The sequence below is a fragment of the Salvelinus namaycush genome, chromosome 21 (assembly GCF_016432855.1).
Source record: "Salvelinus namaycush isolate Seneca chromosome 21, SaNama_1.0, whole genome shotgun sequence".
Classification (NCBI taxonomy): Eukaryota; Metazoa; Chordata; class Actinopteri; order Salmoniformes; family Salmonidae; genus Salvelinus; species Salvelinus namaycush.
The window spans coordinates 43516686-43527522 of NC_052327.1; the positions used below are offsets into that span (position 1 = coordinate 43516686).

The following is a 10837-nucleotide window of genomic DNA, read 5'->3' on the forward strand; positions in this document are numbered from 1 at the left end:
CTGTACAGTGAAATAAGACAATAATCACTAACCAGAACAGCAATGAACAAGGCATATTGACATTAGGGAGAGGCATGCGTAGCCGAGTGATCATAGGGGTCCAGTGAGTAGTTAGGCTGGCTGGAGACACGGCAATTCAGACAGCTAGCAGGCCAGGGCTAGCAAGCTAGCAGAAGGGCCTTAGAGGGACGTCGCGACGGAGGAAATCTGTTATAGCCTCCTCGTGCGGAGAGTCCTTGTGCGGTTACGTCGATAGACCAGTCGTGATGGATTAGTAGGGTTCCGTGTAGCAAAGGGGTCCAGTCCAATTGGCAAAATAGGTATAGTTGCCCAAGAAATTGGCCGATGGATCTCTTCAGCTAACAGTCCAATATGCTCTAGACAGCTAGCGGGCCGTGGCTAGCAGGCTAGCAGATGGGCATTCAGGGGATGTCGCGACTGTTGGGGAAAAAAAACCTTGGGCAGATTACGTCGGTAGTCCAGTCGTGAAGGATAAGCAGGGCTTTGTGTAGTGAAAGGGGTCCAGGCCAATTGGCAAAATAGGTATAGAGGTACTTAATACATTGAGGTACTTAATACTTTGTTATAGTCTCCTACCATAATGATTAGATCATTTGTTGCCTGTAAGTTCAATAAATTGGTATAAATGTTTTCGAAGAAGTGTGAATCATCCTGATTTGGACCATATAGATTAATGAGACAAATCTCTTTATCCTACACTTTCATATTCAAAAGGATCCACCTTCCTTGCGAATCATTCCTGACTATTTGCACATTCAGATCGACATTTTTGTTAATTAATATCATCACACCCTTTGAGTTCCTTTGTCCATGACAGAAAATGATTTCACCACCCCATTCCTTTTTCCATGCAACTTCATCTAAGGAGTTTCCTGTAAACAGTATATGTTATATTCCTTTTCTTTTAGCCATGTAAAGACTGATCTTCTTTTTTTATAATCTACTAAACCGTTTACAATTATAACTGTTCTGTTTTTATGACAACGCCTATAAGCACATCTGTCATATAGTGAAACATCTCAGTAAGCTGTTTGTGTTATATAGCTACTAGAAATAAAAAGTTGTACAGCAGTATTAGCACAACTGAGGGGAGGAGAATGGGCCAGCCAAGAAAATAAAATACCCTGTCAGATTTTTATTTTACCTTTATTTTATCTGGGAGTCATACAGAGACCAAGGTCCCGTTTACAGACTAGCCCTGAATTACAGAAAATGCATGCATATAAATACAAATTGCTTTTTTTTTTTAAAAACACATTCATCAGTAATAAGGTCCTCAATCTGCTGTCTGAATTGCCCTTGAGGCACCAAAACATCACATTTAAGAATATTTTGAAGCTTGTTCCACAAATAAGGTGCAAGAAAACTAAAAGCTGATTTACCCAACTCAGAGACCGAAGGTCTCATAGACTGATCTCATAGAACAAAACGTATAAGACCTTCTAAGCCTGTGTTAACCACAGACCTTATTTTCGGCGTATATCCCAAAACCCCATTCTTTCCCCATCAATTTCCCCAATAAAAATGTCTGAATGAACCACAGGTAACTAATTTCCAGTTTGTAGGACTACAAAATGACGAGCTCTATTATCTGTGTTATAAACAGATAATTCTGTATTTTGCCAAAAAAAATACTTCATAGATAAGGCCAAACTGTTGTTTATTATGCATTTTTCAGAGTAATACAGACATCATAACATGTGCAAATGTTTACAGTGGATATGGGGTCTGGCAGGATAACAAAATTTTTGGTACCAATCACTCCAAATAGCGTGGTAAGCATCCTTGCAATTCAATCATCTCTGGCCAGGAGTCATACTTGTTTTTGTCTCTATTGTTTTTAATATGCTGTGGGGGGTAAACGGATCAATTAGATTCCTGCAACAGCAACATAACCACATAGCTCATCCAGCTCAAATGATATCAGTAAAAAGTGGGGAACTGCAGGTACAATCCAAAAAACTGGATAACAGAGACAGTGAAAACATATTATACATGTTGGTATGGTATTACCTTCTCCAAGGTACTCTCGACATCTGCTCCTTTTCCTCCAACAAAGACCCAGTTGTCTCTGAAGCCTAATGACTGGATAGCAGAGCTGCCAAGCTCTCTGATAAGCTTCCTTGCTTCTTCGTTCAATCTGTCAATCAATTACTAAACCATTCAGTATTTTTCCTCACTACCATCATTAATTGTATCACTAAAAACAATATGAATAGGCTTGCGATAGGACTTTGTATGAGCATGCAGAGCGCTTCAATTAATTAAATGATTTTGGTGCACACTCCAAAGATCCCAAAGCATTATCATATAGTATCCTGGATGACCATATTGGTCAAGTTCTGCCATGAAAGTTGGTTTAATGTTAAAATGAAATGTGACTCACTTTGTAGCTGGGTCGTCGTAGGTGGCAATCAACACAATGGATCCATTCTCAATGGACTCCAGAAACTCCACCAGAGATTCAATATCTGCAAGACAGAGATAACATGTCAGCTTTTCAACATGATCAATGGTTTTCTTCTTTATTGAGCAGTGGAAATTAGAATTATGTACACTCAAATTGAACAAAATCTATGTATTATTTTAAGAAACACTGTACTTCCGTTTTCAATGTGCTGGATATGGTTGACCAACCCATACAGGAATGATTGTATCTGGTTGGTTAATAGCTCAACATTTATAACAAGGTACAGAAACCGATCATGGAAAGGGTGGAGATGCATTTAACTAATGTTGCTAAGCAGGAAATACAGTGCCTAGTGAAAATCTACACACCCCTTGCAATCTTCACATTTTGCTGCCTTAAATAATAAAGTTTCAAATGATAGACAATGTTCTAAATACATTTTGAAATATTAAGTCTTTATTGCATATGTCTTCACACCTCACAGTTAATACCTGGTGGAAGCACTGTTGGAAGCCATTACAGTTTGCACATTTTTTGCCAAAAACCTGGTTGCTTCTGTCAGGAGGCTGACACTTGGCCGCAAGTGGATCTTCCAGCAAAACAATCCAAAGCATGAATCAAAATCCACAAAGAAATGGTTAATTGACCACAAATCAACATTTTGCAATGGTCATCTCAGTCTCCGGACTTGAACCCCATTGAAAACCTGTGGTTTGAATCAAAGAGGACAGTCCATAAACGCAGACGAAGGATATCAAGGATCTTGGAAGATTCTGTATATAGGAAGGGTCTAAAATCCATCCCAATGTGTTCTCAAAACATTTTGAAAAAAGTCTGTCGTTATTCTTGCAAGGGGAGAGTGCTGGAGTACTGAAAACAGGGTTGCCAATAATTTTGACCCCTTTTTTTAATTTATTACTAGTTTAAAAGAAAATCTGATTAATTGTATTAGTATAAAATAATATAATTTCCCAATTTTATTTAGCATAGAATATAGCCCAGTATTTGTATTATATATTTTTTACTAATCTTTATCAAGGGTGCCAATAATTATGGAACTCTGTATATCCATTGTTTTTGTCAGAATTGCTCAAGCTCAGTAAATTTGGTTGGGAATTATTGATGGACAGCAATACACTGAATATACAAAACTGTCTCTTTCCATGACAGACTGACCAGATGAATGCTATGATCCCTTACTGTTGTCACTTGTTAAATCCACTTTAATCAGTGTAGATTAAGGGGAGGTGACAGGTTAAAGGATTTTTAAGCCGCGAGATAATTGAGACATGGATTGTGTATGTGTTCCTTTCAGAGGGTGAACGGGCAAGTGCCTTTCAAAGAGGTATGGTACTAGGTGCCAGGAGCACCGGTTTTTGTCAAGAATTGCAACGCTGTTGGGTTTTTCCACACAACAGTTTCCCGTGTGTATCAAGAATGGTCCACCACCCAAAGGACATCCAGCCAACTTGACAACTGTGGGAAGCATTGGAGTCAATATGGGCCAGCATCCCTGTGGAATGCTTTCGACCCTGAGACTAAACACCTTCCTCTGCCACTGGATCCTGGACTTCCTGATGGGCCACCCCCAGGTGGTAAGGGTAAACAACAACACATCTCCCATGCTGATCCTCAACACTGGGGGCCCTCATGGGTGCGTGCTCAGTCCCCTCCTGTACTCCCTTTTCACCCACGACTGCGTGGCCACGCCACTCCAACACCATCATTAAGTTAGCCGACGACAACGGCGGTAGGCCTGATCACCGACAATGATGAGACAGCTTACAGGGAGGTCAGAGACCTGGCAGTGTGGTGCCAGGACAACAACCTCTCCGTCAACGTGAGCAAGACAAAAGAGCTGATCGTGGACTATAGGAAAAGGGAGGCCGAGCACTCCCCCATTCACATCGACTGGGCTGTAGTGGAGCGGGTCGACAGCTTCAAGTTCCTTAGCATCCACATCACTAACAAACTATCATGGTCCAAACACCAAAATCGTGAAGAGGGCACGACAACGCCTATTCCCCTGAAATTATTTGGCATGGGCCCTCTGATCCTCAAAAGGTTTCTACAGCTGCACCATCGAGAGCATCCTGACTGGTTGCATCACTGCCTGGTATGGCATCCGACTGCTCAGCATCCGACCGCAAGGCGCTATAGAGGGTAGTGCGTACGGCCCAGTACATCACTGGGGCTAAGCTTCCTGCCATCCAGGACCTCTATACTAGGCGGTGTCAGAAGAAGGCCCTAAAAAATTGTAAAAGACTCCAGCCATTCTAGTCACTGTTCTCTCTGCTACCGCACAGCAAGCGATACTGGAGTGCCAAGTCTACGTCCAAAAGGCTTCTACCCCTAAGTCATTAGACTGCTAAACAGTTAATCAAATGGCTACCCAAACTATTTGCATTGACACCCTTTTTTACGCTGCTGCTAGGCGCTGTTTATCTATGCATAGTCACTTTACCCCTACCTACATGTACAGTGGCAAGAAAAAGTATCTGAACCCTTTGGAATTACCCGGATTTCTGTATGAGTTGGTCATCAAATTTGATCTGATCTTCTCCTAAGTCACAACAATAGACAAACACAGTCTGCTTAAACTAATAACACAAACAATTACACGTTTTCATGACTTTATTGAACACACCATGTAAACATTCAGAGTGCATGGTGGGAAAACTATGTAAACCCTTGGATTTAATAACTGGTTGACCCTCTTTTGGCAGCAATAACCTCAACCAAACGTTTTCTGTAGTTGCGGATCTGACCTGCACAATGGCCAGGAGTAATTTTGGACCATTCCTCTTTACAAAACTGTTTCAGTTCAGCAATATTCATGGGATGTCTGGTGTGAACCACTCTCGAGGTCATGCAACAGCATCTCAATTGGGGTGAGGTCAGGACTGACTGGGCTACTCCAGAAGGCATATTTTCTTCTGTTGAAGCCATTCTGTTGTTGATTTACCTCTGTGCTTTGGGTTGTTGTGTTGTTGCATCACCCACTTCTATTGAGCTTCAATTGGCGGACAGATAGCCTTACATTCTCCTGCAAAATGTCTTGATAAACTTGGGAATTCATTTTCCGTCGATGAGAGCAAACTGTCCAAGCCCTGAGGCAGCAAAGCAGCCCCAAACTATGATGCTCTCTCTACCATACTTTGCAGTTGGGATGAGGTTTTGATGTCGGTGTGCTGTGCCTTTTTTTCTCAACTCATAGTGATGTGTGTTCCTTCCAAACAACTCAACTTTAGTTTAATCTGTCCACAGAATATTTTGCCAGTAGCGCTGTGGAACATCCAGGTGCTCTTTTGCGAATTTCAGACGTGCAGCAATGTTTTTTTTAACAGCAGTGGCTTCTTGCAGTCATCTTTGCAGGATGGCAACTGCTAGGGAGAGTAGTAACAATGCTTAACTTTCTCCATTTATAGACAATTTGTCTTATCGTGGACTGATGAACATCAAGGCTTTTAGAAATACTTTTGTAACCCTTTCCGGCTTTATGCAAGTCAACAATTCTTAATCTTAGGTCTTCTGAGATCTCTTTTGTTCAAGGTATGGTTCACGTCAAGCAATGTTTCTTGTGAATAGCAGACTTACATTTTGTGAGTGTTTTTTATAGAGCAGGGCAGCTCTAAGCAACATCTCCAATCTCGTCTCATTGATTGGACTCCAGGTTAGCTGACTCCAATTCACTTTTGGAGGTCATTAGCCAAGGTGTTCACATACTTTTCCCAACCTACACTGTGAATGTTTAAAATATATTACATTTAGACAAGAAATATACAATTTGTGTGTTATTAGTTTAAGGGGGGGGGGGGGGGGGGGGGGGGTGCAGCTCAATATTAGGAAGGTGTTTGGTATACTCTGTATGTCTCTGATTTTCAAGCTAATTTAATTCAGGATAGACTGGACCACTCAACACCTCTTGGAAAGCCATTTAATGTCTTTGGCATTAAAATGTCCTCAATTCCTAAGCTTTGCACCTTTCAAATGTATTTGATCTTGACCAACTCCTCAGTCCCTGCCGGTGACAAGAATACCCATAACATAATGCTGCCACCACAATACTTGAAAATAAATAGTGATTCACTTCGTGTTGTACTGGATTTGACCCAAACCTTTAGTTTTTAATTTATTCCAAAAGTATTTTTCTTTGCCGTGTTGTCTTGCAGTATTACTTAACTGCCTTTTTGCAAACAGAATCAATGATTTAGAGTGGAGTTTAACACGGCCTTCCTTTTTTCCCCCATACAGGTCAGTAATGTGTCAAGTATTGTAGTGGCATGTTATGGGTATGCTTGTCACGGGCAGGGACTGGGGAGTTTGCTAGGCTCAAAGAAATATGAAAGGTGAAAGGTTAGATAAAACCTAATTTTATTTTTTTATATCATTTATTTCACTTTGAAATGTGGAGTATGTTGTGTAGATTGGTAAAAAAAAAATCCCCAATTTAAACCATTTAGATTTGCAAAATGTGAAAACTGCAATGTGGTGTGTAGATGGTCACTAGGCAGTGTACATGGCCAATTTTTTATTATTATAGGGGGCTGTACACCATCTTACCACCATCATACATGTTAAAAAATGCTGTCTTCATACCCTTCCCTGTGTGAAAAAGAGAGACTAATTAGGTATTTAAAATCAGATAAACACTGAATACAACATGTAAAATATAAGAAAACTGTTAATACTATTTGTGTGTATATAACCTTTTGCCTTACCGTTCACAACAGCAATGTTAATTCCGTACCCTACATTTTTTTCCACATAACCCATAACCCTGAAGAGAACATAGAACAGAGTCTTACAACCTGACAACCCCTCCCCCACAACAGTGAACAATAATAGGGCACTCTCTACATCAAGATATCACTCTCACTTACAGACAGATACATTCCCCAGCAAAAAAAAATAAAACATTGCTCAAACAGAAGGCACTAACAAAGAGTCACTGACCAACAACCAAAACAGGTGGGGTTTTAGGAGGGTTCTGAAAGACTCATGGGGGTGTCTACTAAAGGTTGACTAGCATCAACAGGAACCTAAAAGACACCCACCATGAGAGCCGACTGAATTTGCCCAAGAAAAAGCAAACAAAAGTAAAACCCATACCAAATGTAAAGACAGGAAGTAAAACAAAAGTGTGGCGCAAAACCAGATAAAGCCTTGTTGGTCTACAAAATAAAAATAGGGAGCGCCAACTAAAGGTATTAACCCTTCGGATCTATCAAGACAACTGGAGCAGTGGGCCAGCCACTCTTAAATAGCACCTGGGCAAGCTCAGGTAAAACACCTTCCCACTAACGACATGCAACCAGCACAGGTGTAACACATACTGACTAACAAGGTGATAGTGAGCCCTACATGCTAAAAGTCCAACCCCAAAACATAAATGGAAAAAACCTGTAACAACACACACAGGGATATGTTCCTTACATTTTGTCCTCTATGCAGATTTTGGGTCCAACCACATTAGCAGCTCCACTGGCGATTAAAAAGCTGAAGTCCCCCTCTGGACAGGGCTTTGGGATGCCACACGGACTTGGTCTTTGTCTGGAGGCTGCGCAAGTATTCAGGAGGAGAAACACACACAATCACACATATTAATGGTTCCCCATACCATTCATTTGATGGGATAGACTAGCTTTTTGGCCTTGCCAGCTACAACTTTGTTTTGTTAAAATGTTGAATATGTGGATGCTAGTAGCCCAAACATGTTGCACAGGTGGAAATACACATCCTTCTGATTACTCACTGGTCTCTTGGGGTACATTAGGCACCTGTAGCCACTCTGGACCAGGAAACTCAGGATACCAGGAGAGGGTGTGGCCTAGAGTAATAGGGGGAAGGAGCAGCGTGTATCATTATGAATGGGAATTATTGTAGCGGGTACTTACTCTTGAAGAAAACATGAACTCTTTTCCTGATAAATTCATCAGTAGCTAGGCTAGATGACAAACGTTTATTCAAATGTTATGCCGGTTTTATTAACAGCATGTAATTAATAGTCGTTATCAAATGAATGTGTCCTTGTGTGACAAACATTGTCATCGAGACTTACTTTGAGACCGCATTATGATTAAAACAGCAAAGAAAAGGACTCCAAGCACTGCTATGATTGGAAGAAGGCCTGCAAGATAAATAATGGGGATATCGTACTGATACGGGATAATCACCAAGTCACTTACAGTATATATTGTGGAGAAGCATAGACAGCTGTCAATGAATGGATGACTACAACTGTAAAATGTACAACCAAAGGGCTGATTTCACTCATGTTCAATTCAATTTCCTATTGACATACAGTAAATGCATGAATTATGAGAAAGGCAGTACTCGCATGGATCACAAGCTAGGATCTGGGCCCTACACTAAACACTAAGGTATATTTCTACACTCACCCTACAGTAGAAAAGGGTTAATAACACCTGACTGGCCTGAGCCAGAGATAAATAGAAGACTGCTCTACCAGTAAAACCACATTGTTGATTGGTAGTCTTCACCCCTCTATGGAAAAAATATTTTGTTTATAATCTGGTTTATTCATTTGTTCATAAAATAGGAGATACCATAGTACTCTATACACACTATTAAAACATTCATATATTGAGCAGTAATACATAAAACATGCTGAAAAAAACCCTGGCTTTGCAACTTGTGGAGCCCTGTGTTTTATGCACCCTTTGTCCTACAAGAGATTAACTTGTCATTGTTCTTAAAGTAAATACTGTATTGACAGACAGATTGATATCCAGATTTCTCAGTAAACATAAAACATTGTCATTTTATGGGAAAATATGACTTACCTATGCGTACAGTGAGCATGATATCTGATTACTCTCTCTCCTCTTGCCTGTATGAGAAGCCCCTTATGAGAAGCACAAAAGAGCAAATGCAGCTGGTTGCTAGTCAGGTTGATCCAGTTAGGTTAAAAGCTAAGTTTCTTTCTTCACCAGATTCTTTTACTCAATCATCCCTCCCTTTTCTCCACCCCCTCAAAACATTATACTACTGCAGCACTATGCACAGGCAATTGCCTGTCAAAAACACATTGTGCATTATGTTTGAACAAGGCCTATGCAAGAAAAGAGGCAATGAATCTCCTGGGTAATATGGAACCTTTCCACCCGGAAACACTTTGCTCACTGTACTGGAGGCTGCAGCCGCGATGACACTTCAAGCTGGACAGTCGGTGGAACTGCAGGACCTCCAGGTCCTTGAAGAAAGAAGGACTTGTCCCAGCACTTGGCACACTGTCCATGCCAGTGGAGCAGGTTAGACAAGGACTTTATGAAGTCCACCTGGAGATTCTCCTAGCAAAGCTTCTTCAGCTGGCTACAAAGGGCATCTGGATACAAACATATTTCATTCCATGCATTACTATATTGAGTTAAATAAAGGTTAAATAAAATAGCTGTTGCGTTCAAACCTAACCATCCATTGATTTTAGCCCCTAGTCCTCTACATTTGTACAGATCCGATAACAAGAAAATAATGAGCAGAGTATGGTCCTTTTTATTGTAGGCTATACACAATTGTTGAGCGGGTACTATTTCCTCAAAAAATATATTCCGTCACATTTCTCACTTGAGCTTTGGTCATACTGTGATTTGATTTCTCAAACAATATTTCACTTCCATACTTTTTTGGAAGTAATTTATAGCATATTCATTGTTTGAAAATGGAAACAGCTTTCACATTAGAGAAAAGTAGTCAGTACATAAAAAGTTAACACTTCTATAACAAATTCAGTTCTCTCACTTATGGTGCTAATTTTGTCTTATATTACAATATAATTGCAACCGAGACTGAAAAGACAGGATGAGGTCATTGAGATAATGAGTCACACCACAAACACTTTAAGGGTTACATGACATCATTAGCCTGTTCTGTCAAAAGAAAGAGAAATTCTCAAATGACATTTAAAACAAGTCCACAATGTTACAGGTTGAAGTCTCTGTCACTGGTTAGTTTAATAAACCATTACGTTTAGATGTTTGGAATGTATCAATCACAAATCAAAGAAAGGACGTTCTCTTGTGAGTGTAAAACATTTATTAGTGGTGTGGGGGCTGTGCTTTGGCAAAGTGGGTGGGGTTATATCCTGCCTATTTGGCCCTGTCCGGGGGTATCATCGGATGGGGCCACAGTGTCTCCTGTCTCAGCCTCCAGTATTTATGCGTCGGGGGGCTAGGGTCAGTGTTATATCTGGAGTACTTCTCCTGTTATCCGGTGTCCTGTGTGAATTTAAGTGTGTGCTTGTGTTGTGTGTTGTTGTTTGTTTTGTTTTGTTTTTTCTCTCTCTCTCTCTCTCTCTCTCTCTCTCTCTCTCTCTCTCTCTCTCTCTCTCTCTCTCTCTCTCTCTCTCTCTCTCTCTCTCTCTCTCTCTCTCTCTCTCTCTCTCTC

The 10837-nt window shown here is 40.6% G+C and overlaps 1 protein-coding gene across 1 annotated transcript; it reads right to left on the minus strand.

The window, feature by feature from the left end:
- Positions 1-1779: 1779 nt before the first annotated feature.
- Positions 1780-9401, minus strand: LOC120066746 (protein FAM3C-like). Its single transcript, XM_039018214.1, has 10 exons — positions 9238-9401; positions 9087-9119; positions 8493-8561; positions 8187-8261; positions 7868-7991; positions 7141-7211; positions 6995-7036; positions 2408-2492; positions 2035-2161; positions 1780-1869 (listed from the first exon to the last, which is right to left on the minus strand). Exons 1-10 carry the CDS (start codon positions 9254-9256, stop codon positions 1780-1782), a joined length of 735 nt encoding a protein of 244 aa, XP_038874142.1. The 5' UTR covers positions 9257-9401.
- Between the last annotated feature and the right edge of the window lie 1436 nt (positions 9402-10837).